Here is a 23,404-nt window from a genome sequence, read left to right on the forward strand (position 1 = left end):
ATGAGCATACTTGCTCATGCAGGCCACTGGACAGCCTTCCCATAATTATAGCTTTCGATTAGTCCTGCTCTGGGGAATGGTGTAGTTGTCTATCTTTGTCACTGACAATAACATGAGCCGTCAAGTCTTGTTTTTTGATTTTCGTTCTTGTTTTTTTTTTTCCTTTAAACCTTTTTAAGATTGCAGATTAAATCAGTTATTTACCTTTCTACTAAGAGGACTTTAATTCACCCTTAGTACCAGTGGTGAATAGGGTACATTCTGAGTTGCATGATACAGCTTTCCTGTTTAAGTTAGGACTGTGTTCTCCCCATGACACTGAGAACAGACAGACTTCTGTGTGATTAAATATCCTTCTCTCCTCTGGCAAATGCGCTAAAGAACTCATTTTAGAAAAAGGACAGCAGTAATCTGCTCCTGGACTTTAGTAAAGAATTATCAGAGTTTAGATTTCCAGACCTTAATATTTCTAGCTATCTAGTAATGCATAAATTTCATTTTTCTCTGTAAATCCCCCACTACATCACTTGTAACAATTTATTTTGTTTTGAATTTAGTCTGCTGTCTATTGAAGGAGTGCAGAAATGGAGCAGAAAATAACTACAAGTTTAAAAATCAAAAATTGTCAAAAAGGTCAATGATTCAAGAATAGACACAACAGCTATTGACTGGCCTTTTAGAGACTGTACAGGTTTTATTGCATAAAGGTCTTACTAGCAGTAACTGAGCGCCAGCAGTACAAACCATTACCACTTAGTCTCCTGTTCCTACCATGATCCATACCATTCGAGTAGTCTCTGTCCCAACGTAGATTGCAGAACAGCATGGTTTCAGGACTAGATGGTAGCTGAGAGAAAAGTTTTTGTATGTTCAAGAAAAACAGCTTATGTTCTTTGATAATCTTACTTGTCCTATGATATTCAAATACTTAAAGAAGAAAATATATTATTTCATACATTCACAGTCAGGAAATGTAGATGATCTCAGTAATAAGAAATTCAAGCTGTCCCTTATGGTTGTGTCAGGGTTACCTCTGATTCCTGCAAAGAGATTTGTTAGTAAGTGACAAAAAATATTAACTTGGTCTATAAACATTTTTTAAGTTCAATTCTGCATTCTTTTTCTTAGTTTTGAAGATAATATGAAAAATTTTCCCCCTCTATTAAGCTACCTCTAATGTATACATCTGTGAATGAAATCCTGCTTGTTTTCCTTACTGAAGACTTTTTCAGTTCCATAGAGATTCATACAATTTCAGCTGGGAGTTTTCCTTCATCCAAGTCAAAAAGTGTTCAAAGTATGTGACTGGGTTTTAGGTTTTCAGGAAGGTCATTCAAAGAGTGTGGTGAACCTTGTTAGATTATCATAGGTATATGAACACATTTTTAAAACTCATCCTTGTTTTTGAGGCTAAAAGGCATAACAGGTAAGTTGTCATTGTTCGTAAGTATTTTTCTGAAAATAATTCAAAAACATATAATATTGACAGTCCAGCTCTGTGATATTGACATTTGAGGGGATTAGAAGTAAATGAAAATGTGTACTGGTATTCCTTAGCATTTTTAGAAAACTGTAAAAACTAATTTTTCTCAGACTAAGAATATTCTATTGTCTTCAAATTTTGACTCTCTGTTTTTTTTTTTTTTTTTTTTTTTTTTCCCCCCATTTATATGCTGTCTAGCAATTCATACTATTCTCTTGTGACTGGCAGTAACCTGGAAAAGTTTCCTGTGGTTGAGGTAGTGAATTTTTGCTTTAGCTTCCCTGAGGTTTTTCACAGTTATCCTAAGCTGCTGGCTAAGTAGACATTCCTCAGATCCACATAGATAAGAGAGTTTACGATTTTTGCTTGATAATATGGCTTTATAAACACCTTATTTCCAAAACACTTTTAATAAGCCTAAACAATTAAGTACTTCACAGGAATACACAAATGTATGCATATTGCTCTTTTTTTTCCCCAAGAATTGCCATGCTGCCTGTCTCTAAGCCATATTTCCAGATAGCATCATTAGCTCATACAATGGAACCATCGCAGCTGCTTCTGTGTCCTCAACCTTCATATTGAGAGATGACTCAGAGTTTTTTTTTTTCCCCACTGATTCTTAGTTAAAATCGCTTGCATCATTTATGTCCTGTTTTGCATTACTGTTTTTAGATATTTCCGCTTTGCCATCATCTTAGATGCTCCAGTTGAGGTTGGTGCCACAGTGGGAGTTACTATATAAACATATATGAAGACAGTCCCTCCTGTGATGCATTTATGTTGTTGAAACTAGTATTTTACATATTAGTTAGGTTCTGTCTTATCTCAACAGTCTGATACCTTGTTCGATTAGTTTATCTATTGCATATCTTTTTAAAGTCCTTTCTAAACAGCTGCATTTGGAGATAGGTGGTTGTTTTGAGAAATTCTAATAAATGTTAATGTTCTGTTAGTGTCTTTAATCAGCATTAAAATAAAAAAGATCTTTGATAGAGAGAGCAGTAAGAAACCAGCCTCTATTTTCAGGGAACAAAGAAGCTGTGTGATCTCTATTTCTGTAATTCAAATCAACCTTGAGAGTCTGCTTCAGTGTTATAGAAGTGGGAAGAATGGGGTTTTTAATACAGTTTTTAAAATCTCATGAGAAACAGCAGTTAATATTAAAATACTTGGAAAAAAATGTATTATTGCCATCATGGAAGCCCACAGTATTAGATGAGGTGTGGAATTTGTAAGTTGAGCTTTCTATTTCCTACTTTGTGATTAGCTGAAAATCCTGCATCTCTCTCTCTCTTGAGAGCCAAGGTTTTCTTGCATTTACAGAGCTCAAGTTTCATACTCAACACTGTATAAGGCAAAGTTTATTTCTGAATTTATTTCTAAAATTTAAAAAAATCACTTTGGAAATTTATGTAAAGTAATATAAATTTTCTGGTTTATTCTCTCAAAATGATTTCATGACTAGTTTGATGCTAAGAATGAGTGGAATCAGTGCAGATAGTGTCAGGCCTGCTATTTGTTCATAGCTTTGAGAAAGCAGAATATTCAGCAATGGGAATAATTTTTAAGTGTAATAATTTGTAAGTAGACAGATGTTTGAAAGCTGGAAGCTATATTTGGATGAATGCTAATAACTGTATTATTTTTACTTAATTTTATTATTTAATTTAGACTTTGTGTGCATGACTGTACTTACACAACGTAACACTGTATTATGAAATCCTGGATTTTGTTGCTGGTGGCACAGCACTTTTTAATATGGAAATTGTTTAGCTGTTTTGTATCCTCCTCACTTTCAATTTCTGCAAAGTGCTTATTTCTGCCAGACCTGTTTGTATTGGTAGAGAATTGCTTGTAGGCAGAACATAGGGTGGCAAGGACAAAAATACTTGTGAAATACAAGGCTTATAAAAATTGGCTGGTGGATCATTTTTAGAAGGGTTTGATGTTTTTATTTTCTCTTTTTTTTTTTTTTTTTTTTGGTCCTGCATCCAGTTTCAGAACATTCTAGGTTTATTGTAGTCACCAATCCTCAACAAACAACTGAGCCAAAGAAAATTGTGGAGACATGTCATTTTGTTCACTGGAAAATGAACAAAATTTACTTTATAAAAGTCAAGCCTTAGTGAACTTTTACAGGGCAAATTGCTCTCTAAATGAAGCCTGCAATATCCCCTTTGCAGGCAGCAGTGCTTAAACGGGAGTTGCTGTTTCTTCTACAGTTTAAAGTTTTGTTCTTCCTTCTCTTTTGGGAGCCAAGTAGCTGCAACTCTGGATGAACAAAATGACATACTGTGTGAAAATTCATGGTGGCATTCTAGCATTCTTGGTGTCTTCATATTATCAGACACGTTTTGCAGCCTGTGTCTTGGAAGCAGCAAGTGTTTTGTTTGATTTCTCTTTTCTGTCCCAATTTGAGTGTCTAACGAAAGCTATGGTTGACATAGCGGAGGGGGAAACAAAGGAGGATGAATAGGATGCTCACTTCAGCTGGACAGGCTAGTCTCCAAAGCTCTCCAAATGGCCACAGAGTGAGAATATTTCTTTAGTGGGAGCATATAAAGTGAGGGCCTTACTCTGCATCGAAGTAATTTCTTTTCTTTTACTATAGATGATGCTAAAGGAAAACATCTTCCTAAAGATAAGTGAGCCCATGGATAACAAGTCATACCAAAAACTAGCTCTCTGATGCCAGCATAAAGTCTTCAAGAGTAGTAGAATCATCTCAATAATAACTGGAAAGTTCTTGCTGGATTTTTTTCCAATACTTTCTTTTAACTGTGTCTTGTTAAAGGGCTGGAACAGTTTTCAGAGCTCTCCAAAATCTTCAAGATGAAAGAATTTGTTTTCTACTACTTACTTACTTCTTTGATGTGCATCTTAATAATATGATTTGTCCTGAGATTGTAACACTTCTTATTCTAAACTCTTGTTTGACTTGTATTCGAGTTAGTTTCTATTCTTATTTGTTGTTTTAAATCCTAACTGGCTAGTTGCTGCCAAGAAAATGGGTGGAACTATTGAGAGAATGTTGCTTCTGAATCTACTTTGGCGAAGGTATCTTGTTTTTGAAAAAGGTCCCTGAATACTTGCTTATTTGTATATTTCCTTTTTCTCTCTAAAGAGGTATCTCAGTAATGGCACAGCCTACACATGTTGATTTGATTTTCTTAAGTATTTTCTGTATTTTCAGAGATTTTGGGATTAGTTTTTAGAGGGTATAGGTTAGCTTGACAGCATTTGCCCAGACTGAGAGCAGACACACATTTCCAAGGAACTGGTAAATTTGCTTGCAACAAAGGGCTTAAATTCAAATTTATTTTCTAGCTACCTGTTAGTACTTCAAATATCCATCAGTCTAACACTTGGCAAAGAGAATATATTAAACTAGGAGTCAAAGAGAAAAAAATATGAAGGCAAAGGTATAGTACAGGATAACAGAAATCTTTCCTGCTCTGATTATTCAAGAGCCTGCAAAAAAGAATTTTCAAACACAGATTGAAATTCTAGACCTTGTAACAACGGTTGCTCAGCTTTTTAATGTAATAATTATATCTTTTCCTATTTGTCAATTAATTCTCATAGCTGCATATATATTTTTAATTTGTCAGATAGAATGAGTAAACAATTTTCAGCAGGTATATTTTTGTAAGCTGTATGCTTTATTTATTGTATGACATATTTGCATAGACAAATGATAAGGACTTTACCTACTTAATTATCATAATATTTTTAAAAGGAAAATAATGAACAACAATTGGGAAAATCATCACTGGCATTAATTCCTTCTCTGTGTATACCCTTTCAGTGCATACCCTTGTCTTTGTAAGAGCATGGATATTCTTATGAGCATAAATTAATACTAGACACCAAGGAGAACAAAATGCTCTTTGTTAAAATATGAATGAAAAGACAAGAAGAAAGTGCTAGCAAAATGTTTCCAGGACTGAAATAATGCTACAAAAGTGAAGCCTGTGTTGACAGAGGGCTATAGTGTGATGTGAGTTGGAAAAGTCATGTATACTCTAAAATCAGCACACTATGACCACTGAGATAATAAATCTTGAGGGCGAAGAAAAGGAGGGCATTTTTCTAGCCAATTCTAAGCAGAACTAAATCTTCAGCTCTCTTTTCTATTCTGTCAGGCAAAGGTAAGGAGATAAATCAGAAAGCCAAACCAAAAATTTTGATAGGGTATGTGGGTGCCTTTTCTTAATCTCCAAGTATGTGTGGACATTTTAGCATATGGTGTCTGCCCTTATGTATTCTGCATTCTAGGAAGAGAGAATGAGATGCCACCTTGTAGCATTATTTAGTCTGCTAAAATATATGGATTGCAATTCTTCTGTTCTGAGATATTGTCCAGGCCAGGATAGATCTGTGATAGTGAAAACTCACAGCTCCTGGGTTTCTGCCAGCACTTATGTTTAAACACTTATGGGATTAATGATAAATTTCTTATACAACAGTCTCTTTATATCTTGATTCACTCAATGAAGTGAGGTAAGTTTTAATGCCAAGTAACCAAAGAACTACTTGAAAGAACTCCCCTATAACTTACATTTTTACAAATTGTTATTGACTTGAAATGTTGAGTCAGATCAACCATTTTTCCTGCTGGTATATCACAGCTATGTGTTAAACCTGAAATCATTTTTGCATTCCTGCAAAGGTACTTGTACTTACTGCTAATGTCCAAGTAGACCACCTACTTACTTTAAAAATATTTTTTTCAATAGATTTGTTCTATCGTCATTAGACTATACAGAGTATAAGACATATGCAGCTCAGAGTATAAGACATATGCAGCTATGTCAGAGGTTGGCTTTTATAGACATCTTGTATGAACACATTCACTAGATAAACTTGTAAAGCTTTTTTTCCCTATATTATTGCCAAGCGCAGTGATTAAATGATATTAAGAAGACATGTAAAATACAGCTTTGTAAATAAGATTGTCCTTATTTTTTAACCGCAGCATTTGTACAATGCAAAAAGGCATAGCTTTTTCTATTTCTAGTCCTGCCTAATGAGGGTCACGCTGTCAAATTACATGGTATCTGTATTTCCACTAGAGAAGAAATATAGAAGGAAGTTCATGTTAAATGAGAAAACAATTACCTTTTTAAACTTTGGCTCTTTCTCATTGGTATGCAAATTTGGAACTGATTATGAAGCTCTAATTAGTCTCTAGAGAACTAACATAGGCAATAAATTGCTCATTAGTTTATCAACTCTCCATGAACTTGATTGGTTATCTTCTCATGCACACTGCCTGATATGTAAACTGAAATGATGCATGTTAATTTGCCTTCCAGACGTTGCAACTGTCTGTCCAGATAAGAAGTCTATCTTAATGTACGTGACTTCCCTCTTCCAAGTTCTGCCCCAGCAAGTCACCATGGAAGCCATCAGGGAGGTGGAAACATTGCCACGACACCCAAGGGTCGCTAAAGAAGAGCACATACAAGTACATCATCAACAGCGTTTTTCGCAAGAAGTGAGTTGTTCCACTTTTACACTTTCATGTTGCTGCTCTGAAGTGGTTATTTACCTAACCTACTCTAAAAGTGTGGTGTTAGATGGGCAAAAAATCCACGGCCATAGTTTTAACCATGGTGAAGAGACTTTGTCCAGTGTACTTGTCTGGATGAATTATATTTGTGTACTGCTTTTCATGTTGCACTGGGTGTTTTAAAAGCAACTATTTAACAAATATGGGCTAACTTCTCATCTATAGCACCAAATCTTTTGATTGTGGAAATACACACAAAAAACTGGGAGGTTTTCACAAAACACAAAACTGGAAGGTTTTCCATTAAAACACAGATATGTAGAAACTGCTTGCTTTTTTTTTTTTTTTTTTTTCAGAACAACTGTTGCCATTTCTGCATAATCACTATATGTTTTTATTTTTTTATCATAATATTTTATTTACAATGGCATTTTAAGATGCCATTGTTTCTAAGATGCCAGAAGTTAATCTCATTATGTTTGCTCTATCTGTTATGCTTTTAGGCCTAGTATACCTGTTCTCAGTTTAATTTGTATCTTGCTTTTGGGACGCTCAGTCTCTTTTTGGAGTACTAAGCAGATGAATGTTGGCTTTGATTATTTAGGGCTCACCACAAGATTACTTGTTTTTCAGCCTTTGCTGGTAAATTATAAAGAACCTTCCCTCTGTATTCATATTCTACTGGGATTGAAACCTGACAGTTTGTGGCTTTGGGGATGGGAGGTCAGAATAAATGAAAGATTTCCCTGGTATTCACCCAATTTTGACTCCTGCATATCAACCGTGTCCTTGAAAAATACAGCTGCTGATGGGCTTTCCTCCTTCTCCTTTCCCCCTTCTCCTTTTCCCCCTCTCCTTTCCCTTTTCCTTTCCCTATTAATGTTTTACTTCTATAATCCATGTTTTTATCCATAAATGCATATTCTTTCGACCTCTAATTTCTTCTTCATAGATCACAGTCAGTGTACCCCAGGGCCCTTCAGCTTCTCCTAAACCTCGATTCAAAAGTTACGCATATACCCAAGCTGCCTATGTTACATCCCCTGACCAAAAAAGGAGGCAGGCTCCTCCACAGGTCTGTCAAGATTGCCAATTATTTTGAAATTTTTTCTGTTAAGTTTATGCTTGGAATGAAAATGTATGTGCATTTTGCTTATACCTGATCTGGATGATTTACTTTTGAGCACCTATCAAGTGGTTTCTTTTTGCTGTGTATTTCTGCATGGCTGATAAAAAGGCTTTATGCTGACTGTTAATGAACAAAATTCAAACACTGATGCTGTGTTAAAATTATAAGCAGCTTCCTTTTTTAGTCATTTTTGAAAGTAGCAAATATATTGACTTAAAAGACAAACCAAACATAAACTGTATTTTGCAGTTTGCATCCATGGTTTTTTAGTAGAAAAATAATCACCATTGGTTTTCTATTGCTTCTCCCCAGACCCATATCTGCTATAGGAAACGACGAATGATGATATTTTTCAGAAGATCACTGTAGTTTGGGAAACAAGTAAAAGTACATTAAATGAAATATTCTTTACATGACTTAGAGAATTAGATGATAACAAATGGTTATTTTATCACAGATGGTACCATGCAAACATTCAGTTTAGGGTTTTGTGGTTTTTTTTAAGACTTTAAATAACCACAACTTAATACAAATTGTTTTAAGCAATTCTCATAGTAAGCATTTTGGTAGTCAGATTATTATAACTTTTGACAAGTGTGACAGCCCCAGGCCATATTGTATAATGTGGCATACTTTCATTATTTTTTGAAAAGGAGATCTACATTTATCGGCACTACAGTATGAGCTCTCTTGTGGAGACTTAATTTTGTCTAATCTCTAAAAAATATATTTCAAATTTATACTTCTAATTCAACACTGTGTTTCTGAATCTGCTCTTCAAATGACAAGTATTTTATTGAATAATGACTTCCTTTAAATACTCCAGGAAAGAAATCCTTTGCACATCTGCATGATCTGCACTAAACTAACATCAAATGTGTTGTGGTGATGATTAATGAAGCTTTTGAAAAAGGTGTTTAAAACTGGTATAATTAATTTCTATACTTAAATATTAAACTGATAGTTCATAAGAATAGAAACTCATGATTTAACTCTATTTTTGAGCTACTTTTATTGTAGTTGATTTTATTTTTATGTTAACATCTGCTCTATCAGACACAGTTTATAACCCGATATAATTAAAGCCTATTCTACACAAAATACCTATTGAAAGGTAGTAAGAAAACATCTTTTTATTTTTCAGTCCTCACCTTGTATTCTAGTTTCCAGACCTGGATTTGGAAGCTGTGTCTATAATTTCTATTACAATGGAATTGGGTCCTATTGTGCCAGAGTCACAACAAACATTACCAAATGAAAACCATTCTCATAAAAATCCCAAGTGAAAAACACAGAATCCTTATAATCAAGATAAACTTGAATTGCAGTAGTAGTGCCAATTCAATACCTGCAATTCTTAATCTGTGTTAATGATTTTTTTGCTACTGGCCTTGTATTTCTTGAAGACCAACAGTCATCTAAGTATTAAATCTATAATCCTAGTAAAATAGTCATGTGTTGATAATTTTTGCTTTAGACATTTGAAGCTGATATACCGTAATAATTCCATTTATTTTAACCAAATCAAATGCTCTCTCTCTAGCATTAAACAATAAATAATATTAATTTTGAAATTTCAATAGTCTTCCAATTTTCTCCGGGTATTTTGTGATTTTTGAATACCATTTTTAAAATTGCAGCTACTTCAATGATTTTCAGTAAAAGCTACTTGTACAGGGGATGCTGCATTAGACAAATCAAGGTTAAGCTAACGTTGCATGCTTTCTCAGATTTTGTGAAGTTTAGGAAGCTGTTTCTCATTTCCATCTAGTTATCTAAGGAAAAATTCAGTAGATCTACTTTGCTGTGATCTGACAGTTTCAAAGGTTATCTTAGGTACTACCATTGAGGGGAAAGGTTTTTGCTTTCCATGTGAATGTATGAGTCATTGATTCTTTTCAGATCTCTACAAGTTTTCATCCTACAGGACTTGGACATTCTTTCACTGACTGCTCTGTAGAAGTTCTAACTGCTAAGACTTGTCTTAAATGTTATTCTCTTTAATTGTGTGATATCTTGGAAGTTCTGTATTGGGAAGAATGGTCCGATAAGATTTATAATGCAAGCATGAGCCACTGTAAATAAGAGCAAAAGTAAATATGAACTCTTCCCAAAGATGTTGCAATATTATCCTATAAAGTTTACCAGATATGCTATATATTTACTGCATGTGTCAACTGTCAGAAATTATAAAAATGAAATGAGCTATGATACTAAAGCTCTGTATTGGCAAGAAGGAGTAACATTTTTCTAAAGCTCACTGTTTCTTCAGTAAAAAGTGGAATCAACATTAAGATGTAGAAAACTTGGCAATGTAACTAGAGTACACCTGCCAGAAGAGCAGAGCTTCATGGAGATGTTTAAGGTGCTAGGGAAAAAAAATTGTAAAAAACCCTTTCTATTCTCCCTCTACCCTCTGAAATTCAAAACCTCCTGCCCCACAGTCATGGTAGGACACTGTACCTCAATGGGTTTTACAGTTCTGTTCATTAACATTTGTAACTCAGGAACAAGCAAGCGTTCTTTGTACAAAGTTCCTGTTCCTCATTTGTAATTGCAAATAGCAGCATCCAACCTCTGATCCCAGTCATCACCTCTGGAGTATTGGACTTTTCTTTAGCTTTGTACCTGTCTTCTCAACACTGCCTATTACCCCATTGTCTTTTCAAACTCTTTTCCCTTCTACCCTCCACCTCATCACTTCTTCCCTGTTACATTTCACTTTCCCCATCCCCTAATGTTTTTCATACTTCCTAATACCTTCACCAAAACTGTGCAGTTGTCTTTAAATCTGAACTTCCTTTCTGAATTCTTAATCTGTTCATCGTCCAGAAATACACTTGTAAGGCCAACGATTTTAATTGCACGGTCTTAGCTAGACAAGTCTTGCTTTCCTTAACTGTGACACATCGCAGATGCAAAGCATCAATGCGCTCAGTCCTGTCTTGTTCTTCAATTTGTTCTTGCCCACATCCAGTTGAAGAAGTCAAAGCTTTTAAAATGCTATTACTAATGTGAATAGCAGTTCTTCTGCTAAAGTCAAGGAAAAAAGTTTCTCTCCTCTAACTTGCTTACTTAGAAAGTGTTTATAAGCTTGTGCAGATCTTGGGATAGGAATCCACTATCAGCTTCTCAAATCTGTATCCTTGAATCTCCTGTATTAGGATTAGGAAAGGCTTAAGAAAAGCATTTATGTTGTCAAGTTTCAGATAACAGTTACTTCTCAGCAATTACAGAAAGCTTATCTGCTGCGCTTTGCAGCTCTGAATTTTCTCTCTTGAATTCAGACCCATTAATGAGACAATCTACCAGGCTTCACTTAGAAAAAGAGATCCTCAGTTTCCTGAGGTATTTCAAAATTCTCTTTTGAAATTACTCTCCAGCTTCTGTTTTAAATTTATGAAAGTCTGTTAATTTTTGTTACATCACTTAATCTCATTGAAACCTGACCACAAATGATTGATTATTTTTTACCAAAAATATTCTCTGTCCCTGTCCCTCTTCCTCTCCCTCACCCTTCTGAGATCCGTAGGACATAAAGGATACAGTCTTGGGTAAGCTAAAATACAAAGAAAACTCTGATTTGGTAAAAACACGAAAGTTCCTAGTGAGTCTGGCTGCCCTAGAGTATCTATTCTGCAAAATTAAGACCATTACATTTTGATATCTTTGCAGATTTTTATTCTTGCCACACAAGTTACTTTTTCTTCATTCTACACTGTCATATGAAAATATAGCATTTGAAATATAATACAATATTTGGATGCAGGAGCAGTTTTAGCACTTACACTGACGAACTTCAGAAGACTTGAATTAAAGAATTTGGGATGATGAATTTAGCAGTAGTAGCCTATGGGGACAATGTTCCCTGGCATTAATGCCTTGGTTGGAGACTTAAGAACTGGAGGCTTCACCTCAGGTCTGAACCTAGCCAGTCACTAGTTCCTGGGAAATTCCTAACCCTGTAGTTATTATTGCTGTTTTTCAGAAGTAGTATAACGTTTCCTTGTGTTCCCTGTTTTGTGGGATGGATTGTGCTCAGTTATAGTATTGGACTTTCACATGAGTTCACGAGTGAAGTAATTAACCTGAAAGGTCACTAGAAATTCACTCTAAATCTTAGCTGAATTTCCTCACGGCACACAGTTCTTCTGGTGATCTTGGCCTTGTGACTTGGGGTGTTCTAGGCCCTCGCTCACCACCCTTTTGGCCTTCTGTCCCTTCCTTAACAGGGCGGTGAGACATCTGTTCTGGGACCCTTCAGCATTCATCTGTGCAACAGGCTTTAGCATCACAACATTACAATGTTTTCTTTTTTACAAAGCTTTCTTTTACTTAGAGGGTTAGATGAAGGAGGCAGTGGTTCCTGATAGCAGCTCAACTTATATTAGAAGAAAAGCATGTCCTCCAGCCTCTCAGCATAACATTCATTTATCACGCTTTTTCTCATTCACCATTTGCAAATGCAAGATTTTTTTTTTTTGCAAAAACTTTTAAAATAAGATTTCTTACTTAAAATAGTAATAAAACTTTTTTAAACATAGGAACATTAGAAATGGAATGTGGTATGTCCCATGTGAATTATTAAACTGTGCCATACTGAGTCATAAAAAAAATAATGTGTTATTCAGGGAGCAGAAAATGTTGTAAGTAAAATATAATTGTATCTCTTATATATTCAGATTTAATCTAACAAAGAAAATGCCACATCAGTTTACCTACAGATGGTTAGGTGTGTTAAAGAACAAAAAAAATTTTGTAATATGTGAACTTGATTTGAATTACTTTAGAGCTTTATTTCATACTGTTAGAAAAATGGAAAAGATATATAGGTCATTCCCTAATTATCATATCAGTAAAAATATTTCTGTACAGAGAACTGTATGTACTTTCAATAGTATACTTTGTCCTTGATTTTTTTTCCTTGTAGATGATTAAGTTTAGATGCTTTTAACTAATTTCAGTATTATTAGGAAGAGATTCTTAATTTCAGAGTTGAACTATGATAGACAAACTGCTTGTTTTTCTTTTTTTAATGAAAAAATATTTTTGTGTTTTGAAAGTTCTAATCTTTTGTGAAAATCTTGGCTTGTTGTAAAGTTAGAGACTTCCTGACTGTGAACAAAAATATTCACTTCTAAAAATGGAAATTTTCATAGAAAGAATTTTACCATCTTAGGCATTTTGCCTCTCTTGAGAACAGAAACATTTTCTATGGGGTTTGAAATAGTTTATATTTTAAGGCATACAGTAAGATCACATAACATTAAAAAGCATCTACTTAAGCTATTTTTTATGCCACTGAGCATTTTGAATGCAGGGTTATTGATACAATGTATATGTATGTGTGTGATATGCCAAAATTAATGCAGCTACACCAGAGGAGGACAAATATACTGATTTACTGTAAACATTTGATTTTTTTCATGTTCAACATGTCCCATTAACATGTCAACTGTTAGATGTGAGTCCTCTTCATGATCATTAGAGTTTATACAGTAGTGCAGTGCTGTTTATATCAGCCATGGATTTGATGCAAGTGAAGAGCTAGCTGAAACATCTTAGGAGCCAATACTAAGGAAAATCTTCACTGCTAGGTATATACTGGTGCTCATTTTTTCCTAATAATGTGAAAGTTGAAATTGAAGGAACTTGCAGATTGATATAATTCCAGATGTCATCATGGGTCCCCATTTTGGACTTGTAAAGCTCTTTCCCTTTATGCAAATGTGAAAAGAGCATTTATTCTGAGACTCAGAAAGCAAGGAATTGTCTGTTTATATACTTTCTTGGGCATTCATGTAGCAGTTGAAAAAGTAAAAAGTATAATATAAATATTATAAAAGTATTATAGTGAAATTATAGCTGTCATGCTGTTCTCTAACTCTTCCAATGCAGGACACTCAAAGGCAGTACCTAAGTCAAGGCATTTTCCATCTGCACATGAACCTTAATCACTGTATTTTTTTCCGTTTCATTACAAAATGTCACAGGAGCTCTTGTATGGACTAAGGAGTAGGCCTGTTCATTGCCTGATTCTGGCTCCTGGACAATATAATTTCAAAATTTTGAAGTGATAAGAGAAAAGTTGTAGTAATACTTGCTTTCTTCCACATGATTTTCTAAATATATTTTTTCAGAGATGAGGCTACTGTTTCTTCTTACATTGATACACTTTTTCAGTCTTGGAAATGCTGGGTTCTATTTCACAGAATCACAGAATGGTTGAGGTTGGAAGGGACCTCTGGAGATCATCTAGTCCAACCTGCCTGCTCATGCAGGGTCACCTAGAGCATGTTAGACAGGGTTGCATCCAGGCAGCCCTTAAATATGTCTCCAGAGGAGACTCCACAACCTGTCTGGGCAACCTGTCCCAGCCCTCTGTCACTCTCACAGTGAAGAAATTCCCCCTCAAGGTCAGGCAGAACTTCCAGTGCTTCAATTTCTGCCCATTGCCTCTTGTCCTGTCACATGGGACAACTGAAAAGAGTTTGTCCCCATCCCCATGACACCCTCCCTTCAGGTGCTTGTACACATTGATAAGATCCCCCCTCAGGCTTCTCTTCCCCAGGCTGAAGAGGCCCAGCTCTCACAGCTGTTCCTCATAGGGCAGGTTCTCCAGCCCTCTGATCATCTTTGTAGCCCTACTCTGGACTCTCTCCAGGAGCTCCATGTCTCTCTTGTAGAGGGGAGCCCAGAACTGGATGCAGTACTCAAGATGAGGCATCAGCAGGGCTGAGTAGAGGGGCAGGATCACCTCCCTTGACCTGCTGGCAACACTCTTCCTAAGGCACCCTAGGAGACCATTGGCCTTCTTGGCCACAAGGGCACATTGGTGGCTCATGGTCAATTTGTCATCCACCAGCACTCCCAGGTCCTTCTCTGTAGTGCTGCTCTCCAGCAGGTCAGCCCCCAGCCTGTACTGGTGCATGGGGTTATTCCTCCCTAGGTGCAGGACTCTGCCCTTGCCTTTGTTGAACCTCATGAGGTTCTTCTCTGCCCAACTCTTTAGGCAGAGAATTTTCCTGTTATTTCAATACAAATAACGAAGTAACAGGGAAACTCAAACATTTAAATACTTAACGCATTCAGTGATTTTGAAAGATACACTGAGTAAGGCTGTATATCTATAAATAATAAACTTACTTGAGTATTCACCTTTGTTACTTCATCTGATCTAAAACATAGGTTCCCATTCTGTACTCCTTTATTTTACCAAGTTAAACATACAAAATGCAGAAATGTGAAGAAAGAACCTCATATCTCTTGGAAAATCTCTGTAATCAACAGAAGAGTTTAGCATACAGAAGATAAAAACACCATTATAAACTGTTTCTTATTTGATTAATATTAAGTTAGAACTAGTCTCTGTGTATTAGGTGAGCTTCTCACCTAGTACCATAAAATTTTGGTTCCTAATTTCAGATATTTGTATTCTCTTGCCAAAAATTATTTTATCAATAGTTTTTCTTAATGATTAGTTTCTCTAGATCTAAACAAAATAAAAAGAGAGCAAACATTAGACTATGTACTCAGATGTTAGTCTGATCACATCTTTGTGCCTCCTACAGAGAGTTACTAATAAAACAAAATCAAAGAACAAAGAAACACTCCAATGCTGCTGTGCTGATGGGAGCAGCACATTTTGTACATATGCTCGGGAACAGTGAGGAAAGTTTGCTCCAGTGCTGTTGTTTTCTGAGGGGCTCAGCTGTGCCTCATTACCCAGAGGATGTTTCCTTGACCCCAGGAGCTCCTCCTGAGCTTCCTCTGCCTTGATTTTCTGTAAATTATCAGCAGAGATGATTTATGTTCAAATGTTATTACTTTTAGAGGGTTATCTATAGTGTGAGCTATATCTACACAAATGTAATTAAAAGGATAAGAATTGCATTTTCTAGTTAGAATTGCTTTTACTGTGTTAGTTGCATTACTTACATATAGTTTAACTAATCTTCCTATTCTATATACTATCATTTTATGCTTATATTTGTATCTCAGTGGGTGAGAAGGGGTGGGTTGGGGAATGGAGGTGAGACCTTTTTTTCCTATTTTCGTAGCAGTAGCATTGCAGTCGTATGTTTTGTGGGTCTGCAGGAAATGCTGCGGCTTCTTTGTTAGCTCACGTTTGTAAGTCCGGCAGGTCTGGGTGTTTACAAGAAGCAATGACCTCTGAGAAGTTCGGAATACTAATCTCTACTGATCACTGAGGTGCCGGGTTTCTCCCCTCCCACCCTAGTGATACTGATGCAACAAAAATTTTTTCACAATTCTCATGCAGAAGACTCTAGCGCCAAGATTTTGCAAAATATACTTTGTGGGTTTTAGTGTGTATATACAGACTCCAGATACATGTCAAAGTTAAGTATTTATAGAATATTGATATCCCATATTCACTGCAAACAGCAAAGACCTTTGTGTCTGTGCATATAATAGTATTAAGGAATTTTGTTTTGCCTGTTTTGACACTAAGCACTTCTTGAAATATTCTTAGCAATATTGTTATTGTAGATGTGTCAGCCTGAGATTATCAGTGAGGTAAGGGAAGAAGCGGGAAGAGATAATATTTTTTAAAAAAACAACTAATGGGAGGAGGGGGACAGTATTCCAATGTTCTGACCCGTTTTCAGAACTTTCAGTCCAGAAAGCCCAGTAAAATATAATGAAGACTGGAACTGTAAAATACAAACATTTTTTGGAACAATGTGCAGTTTTGAATCCGTGCTCTCTTTGCAGTAAACATTTGCTTTATTAATAATTGAGCAAGTTCTAGCAAAGCAATACCGTAATACATACATTTAGAGGAAGTAAAACGTTCTTAAAAATGCAAAAGGAATTTGTAGTAGTCTGGAAGTAATGCCATTAGAAGGGAAAGGGAAAGAGAGGCACAATGAAGGAATAATTTTAATGATATTAATATCCTCCTTTTTGAAACCTGGACTAGAGTGGCAGATACACAAATGGATAGATACATGACATATGGACTGACGAAGTGAAACATATAGATAGTTTAGAGCACTTATAGAAAGCAGGATTGGAAAAGTGCATTATATATAGTTCATTTTTTTTAGAACAGAAGTTATTTATTGTTAGTTCTGCTGGAGTAATTTCTAGCAACAGCTAGAACATATTACAATTTACAGAAACATATGTTATGACTTCTTATTTTATGTGCTTTACAACTTCTTATTTTGTGGACTTTCATTATTGATTTCCAGCTTTAAGGACTAGCTTTTCAGCGAGTGGTACTTAACACTTTCAGAAGAGTAGACATCTTAAAGTATTTGGTTAGAAATCTATTTCTTAACTTGTTTTATAGTAGTTTAAATTAACCGTCAATGACATAATGAAACATCTAATTTAAGAAAACAAAAACTTTTTTTAAAAGGGTAGAAGATGGAATTTTGCTAAGGATGTTAAAAAATGAAAGTTATTAGTAGAAAAAACAGTGCTTTCTATAGAATGACTGCAAAGTATTTGGCAAGGAAAATGTAATAAAATGAAATATATTTACCTCCTAAAGCTAGAGAATAAGAGTACAAGAGTGTAATAATAAAGTTATGTTTTACCTGTCATTATTCAAGAGAATTTTGTAAGTTAAAAGCACAGCTACCCTTAATGTAAATGGAATTGATAAGAGTGTTTAGACAAAGTTGAAACCGAAAAATGTATAGACAGGTGATACATAGTGTGCACATTTCTTGTTTGGTATTTTATGTAGGCATACATTATGTAGTCTTACATTTTTCTACTTTTCATATTTCTGCTATGATCTTTCACATTTGTTTCTCTTGTTGGCACTTAACATCATAGCTGATGTAGAAAAATATGCTGATTTACCAAAGTTGCATGAACCATTTTATCTTCACTTAAACACGATGACGATTTGCTTCCAGACTGTTGGTCCAGTAGATTATGTGTGTCAGCTTCTAATTGAATGGCAGTTTCCTGCATATTGTGATGATATTTCTTCAGTATAAAAGAATATAAATCAGGTTTTTCCTCCCAATCTTTTTGAGAGAAAGTCTTCTACTCTTTCTGTTACTTTCAAATATTTTTCTTGTATTCTGTTCAGAGGAGAACATCTCTCAATTTTGATTTTTTTTTTTTAGAAATACAACCAATCTAATACTGATTTGTCTTCAGTTTGTATTCCAAACCTTTGCCTCCAAACTATGAACAAAGGAATTCCAAAAAATAATTCCATTTTCTCTCAGAAAAAAAAAAAAAAAAAATCTATACCAGAAAAGGCAGAAGGGGTTTATAGAGGGAGCAGAGACAAGAAGCTATGAAGATGATCCTCCTTTAAACACACACAGAAACACAACTAAAACTTTATACATACTTCGACTGTGTCAGGGGCATTGCTTTGGGATGGGGCAGCTTCAGCTACAAATCAAAAGCTCTCAGTGAGGCAAGGGGCGAAAGAGAGGGGACAGAAGTTAACCTTGTGTCATGGGATTAACAGCAAAGACAGTATGTTCCCTGTGTGTGTAATACAGAATTTGTGTTGAGATGTTACTCTATGCAGGATAGCCCATTTCATGATTAGAGTTTCATACCCTTAACATTTCATATCGTTAACAAGTGAACTTAGTTGCAAAGGTATTACATATCTAAGGAGAGAGTAGCACGTGCAGTGTTAATTTAAAGCAGTTTAGTTATTCAAGGCTTCTAACATGACATAAGGAGAAGAGCTTGCGTTGTTTTTCTTTTTGTACAATAGCATTTCTATGCAGAGAGAGTGTGTTGTGTCTCTCTGCACAAAACCTGGCTAGTTTAAAAAATGTCTTTATTTTGTGTTTCTTCTTTAAACTTCTTTATAACTTTTCCCTAGAAAATTCATTTAATAAAGTTAGTGACTTTCAGCTAATGTACATTATCTTTTCTAGAGGCCAGCAATGGGCCGAGGAGATAGGACTAGATCGATAGCACATTGTCAAAACTCAGAAAGGGACTTCCAGCTGCTTTGTGGGATGTCTTTGAGATTTGCAGATCTGAATTGTTCCCTTTGCCTGTGGGTTAGCCCGCTCCTGTAGCGATGAGAGTTATCATTTGGTGGCCATCTAGTAGTCATTATTTAATCAGGTGATGATTTCAGTTTTTATCTAGAGAAAAGCCACATGTATCGTACATACATAAACTATCTGCTTGCCTTTCAAACAATTTCTTTAAGTTTTCCTTACTCTTGTTTTCACTATGCAGCTCTTCTGTTGGTAAATGAAGACTTACACTGAGAAGGTTGTCAATGCATAGCTTATCTTGACACCTAAATATGGACTCTTTACTATTCCAGGTTCACACAACCCCTGGTTATTCACTTACTTTAAAAATGCGCTAAAGTGTTTAAAGTAGTAGTGCTGACACCTCAGATAGTCCCAGGGAATTGAATGTCCAGCTATTTTTTTGTGATTTCTGAGCAGAAATGCTTTAGAGTCAAAGAGACTACTCTATACAAAGGCTACACTTTGAAGTGTTTGCAGGTTTTGCATTTTTGTTACATTTAATTTATTCTTGCCATTTCTGTTTTTTGAATCCGATGGCACAGTATTGCTAACCTAATTCAAAACTAAAATAAGGTATGAGCTTCGGGCTCTTTCATATTTGAGTAGGGGATTAGCCTGACAGATCAGTGCTGCTGACTGAATTATTAGAAGAATTTTTATATAATGTTACAGTATACAGTTCAGGATGAAAAAGTTTCCTGGGAAATTGTACAGAGAAAATTTAGTAAGAATGCATCACATCAACAAAAATTATTTAGTTGCTATTATCTGAAATAAAAGAGACACATATTTTGGCATATTTTCTCATTTCACTATCATAAAAGTTTGTATACAGAAGCAGAACCTTATATCTTAAAGCTAAAGCAATTAAGAATGCAAGACTACATATTGGTGGGCATAAGTGTATATGATACTTTCAGAAACTCAACAATTTGCAATTGATACTGCAACTTGCAAACTTTGAGATATTTGTCTCCATTTTAGGGTGAAGGTTTAATCTAAGAATATAAATGCATATAAAACCTTAATTATGTGTAGTTTGTATTATGTTTTTTAAACTGAAAACAAGAATTCTTCAGTTTTATATATTCTTCACTGCAAGCATTTCATCAAGAAGAGATGGATATTAATCTTATGTGCAGAAAAATAAGGTAGGAGAAACGCACAACTAAATGGAAGCTGATGTGCTATTTGAAAACCGTCAGGGGAAGTATAATGTTCTAGCACTCACTATTAATTTACTAGGAGTTCAGTGGTTGAATTATTGCCAAATTTGACACTGCAATCAAGGAATAGAAATTCTACAATAGTGTATTCATTTTAAGGAATATTAGAGTGTGGTAGTGAATTAATGAACACATGTTGTATACTAGGTGGAATTACAGTGGAGTTTCCCCCCATCATTACTTTTGCAGAAATTATGAGGAATAAGAATTGAATTCCTCTGCACGATCTATACTTTGTTTTGACAAGCTTAGTTGCCTTTCTTAATAAATAAATCTTTTCTTGACCTTGTTTTGGAGTATGTTATTGCAGCCAATTTATGTCATTATGCAATTTTCAATATGATTACCTTTTTAGAAACATTCTCTGGTTTACCTATAATTATCCATTCCTCTTCAGAGTACATTCAATTTCCTTCCTAATTTTTGTGATCTTAAAAATTAGCTTTGTTATTTCCCCGATTTCATTATTCCTACTCACATCTGTTCTTAGTCATATTGCTTTTCTATCTTCTCTGTGATACCAAGTAAATGCTTTCTCTGTTAGGCTATACCATGTTCTGTTCTTCTCCTGATTCTCTTACTTCTTTTAAACTCAGTTTCAAATTCATTATCTGCTATATTTATAGCTTTTATACTAATGTTTAACAACTCATTTATGTTTAGCTTCCTAATTTTCCCAATTTTAACTTCTCTTTTGATTGTTCAGCCTTGTTTCTGGCTTTGTTAGTGTCCTATGATCATATACAATGGCCACTGTAAAGTCTATGTGATTTAATACATATAATTTAAATTCATGTGTTATGACATTTTGTTAAAAATGAGTACATTTTATATGATAAAGGGAAATATAAGATTGCTTGGCAAAATCTCATCTGTAAAGCATTTGTAATTCTTTTCTCTCACATGAGGGATATCAGGCAAAAATGTCTGATAAAATATGTATGGATTCTGTTTCAACATTCTGCTACTCATTTGAAGAAGTAAAATAGTTAATTTAGTTCTATCAGGTCATAACTGATGGGGAGAAAAAGAAAAAAAAAAAAAGGAGTCCCAGCAGGTCTCCAATTCTAGCAATTCCAAAATTACTTTTTACTATGGAAAGGGGAAAGAGGAAGATAAAAAGGAAGTGTTGAGGAAGATGGGGAAAATGCAGAGGAGAATATAGCTGAGAACAGTGCATTTATACAATTCTGATTTATTTTTAAACAGACAATCTTTGGGTTATTAGCATGAAAGTGTGTTAAAGAATGTGGCAGCTGTGCAAGCTACACCTCACTGTTGTGTATAGTCTCTGTTAATAGAATTAGAGCCCTAATGCATTGTTGTTCCTGAAGTATGCTTTCATGCCCGCTTCATCAGTAATTACATCTGAGGAGTGATTTTAATCAACTGAATTCCCTCCTAACAGAACTTGAAGCTAAATTCAGGTCACATTACCAAAAATGGCCTCACTGCAGTTACATTCTTTCTTAATAAATGTGTAATATTCTAGTCAGTTAACTGTGGTATAATTTAATGTGAACTATAAAAATAAATGCATGAGAGAGTAATGGTCTTTAAAGTATTTTTGTATGTAGCTATTTTAGGATAATTCTGTTTCTTCATCTCAGACTAACAATAGGGTATAGTTTGTATTTGCAAGAGAACAGATAATAGGGTTTTGCTAACTCATTGTATTTACTACATGTATATAAAATAGAAACACGTTACCCCTGAAACAGTAATTGTGGGAATGGAATAATGTTTCTCTTTTATGTCAGAAACTATCTTGAATTTTTTGGCATGAAAAATGCATGGACAAATACCTCTGACTGCAAAATTTGGCCTGCAAAATACAGATTATTTCAAGGTTACCTAATGTGACTTAATCACCCTAAAAGTTATTTTTTCACATGTGAATTCACAATGCAGCACTTCATTAGACAGTGACTAAGTGAGGTGACAGTGACAAATTCTTTCAACTATAAAAAGTTGCATTTATTTTTGTTGAAGATAAATCTTTTATTCATTCTTTAATTTCATAGTTGATGTTTCCCCTTATTTTGAGAGGAAAATAAAAGCCGAATGACAATATAATTGTGAGATGTGGGAGGTAAAAGGAGTCAATAATAACTTAAGCGTACAATAACTCTTTGTAATCAAGAGGTCTTTAGTTCTCTTCTCCATATCATGGAATTTTGCAGAATTTCTCAGAAACAGACAAGTTAGTTTTAAGAGACAGAGCATAAAAATAGCTTATATGTCTGCTTATGTACACTAACAGATTTAAGAGCTGCTTCAGTAAGTCTGGGCAATATTGGGATAGTTTTAATTAGTGAGAACAAAGTTTTTATCAAGTATTGTATACTGTTTCCAGTAGTGACCAGTAATGGATACCTAGGAAAAGAGGTAAGACTGATTACAGATATTGAAGCATCTCCATATTCTCACCTATCCACCAGTGATTTGTGGTTCAGGCATTTCCTGAGCCAGAGATAATATATTTATACTTAACAGCTGCTAATGAATTTTTATCTGATTCATCCATCCAGATGCTTTTAAACTTCCATAAACATTTAGCAAATATTTAATATAGTTTTCTGTGTGTCTAGAAATACTTCTTCATAATTCTTGTTTTAGTTTTCTGTTGAAAATAAGTGTAAATATTTCTATATCGTTGCCTGATGACTAGTTATTATTTTTTCTCAATTTCATCCTTTGATTTAATATTCAGAACATGTAGAGCCAGGCAAGGTAATCACACTACAGCATTTGTAAAAAACATTAAATCACTTAAGCCTCTTTGGCAACAGCAAACCTTGTTTGCTTTTAATTTTAGATTGAAAATTTATTCTTTGGGATAATTTCTGTTGGAAAAAAAAAAAAGAGACCCTCTTAAAATTCATCAGAGGCTGAAATGCATATAAGAAAGTTTCAGTTTAATGAGGATAAAGCACATATGAGCCATAGACAAAGTGCGAGCCTACTCAAGCAAATTTGGCTATAGAGCTAAGTTCTCTAAGGTTTTAGATGACTTTGAAAAAAAACACCTTTTTTTAATAA

General features: G+C 34.8%; 1 protein-coding gene across 10 annotated transcripts in view; it reads left to right on the plus strand.

Moving 5' to 3' along the window:
- Nucleotides 1–23,404, plus strand: part of DMD (dystrophin) — a 1,316,389-nt gene that overhangs the window by 454,084 nt on the left and 838,901 nt on the right. For 9 of the 10 annotated variants that reach the window (XM_062600033.1, XM_062599961.1, XM_062599984.1 and 6 more), the window contains exons 8-9: nt 6,805–6,986; nt 7,954–8,076. In XM_062600033.1, coding sequence (XP_062456017.1) covers nt 6,805–6,986; nt 7,954–8,076 — 305 coding nt within the window. The remainder of the gene's footprint in view (nt 1–6,804; nt 6,987–7,953; nt 8,077–23,404) is intronic. The other variant, XM_062600016.1, reaches the window with a different exon arrangement.

Source organism: Rhea pennata, chromosome 1 (genome assembly GCF_028389875.1).
Source record: "Rhea pennata isolate bPtePen1 chromosome 1, bPtePen1.pri, whole genome shotgun sequence".
Classification (NCBI taxonomy): Eukaryota; Metazoa; Chordata; class Aves; order Rheiformes; family Rheidae; genus Rhea; species Rhea pennata.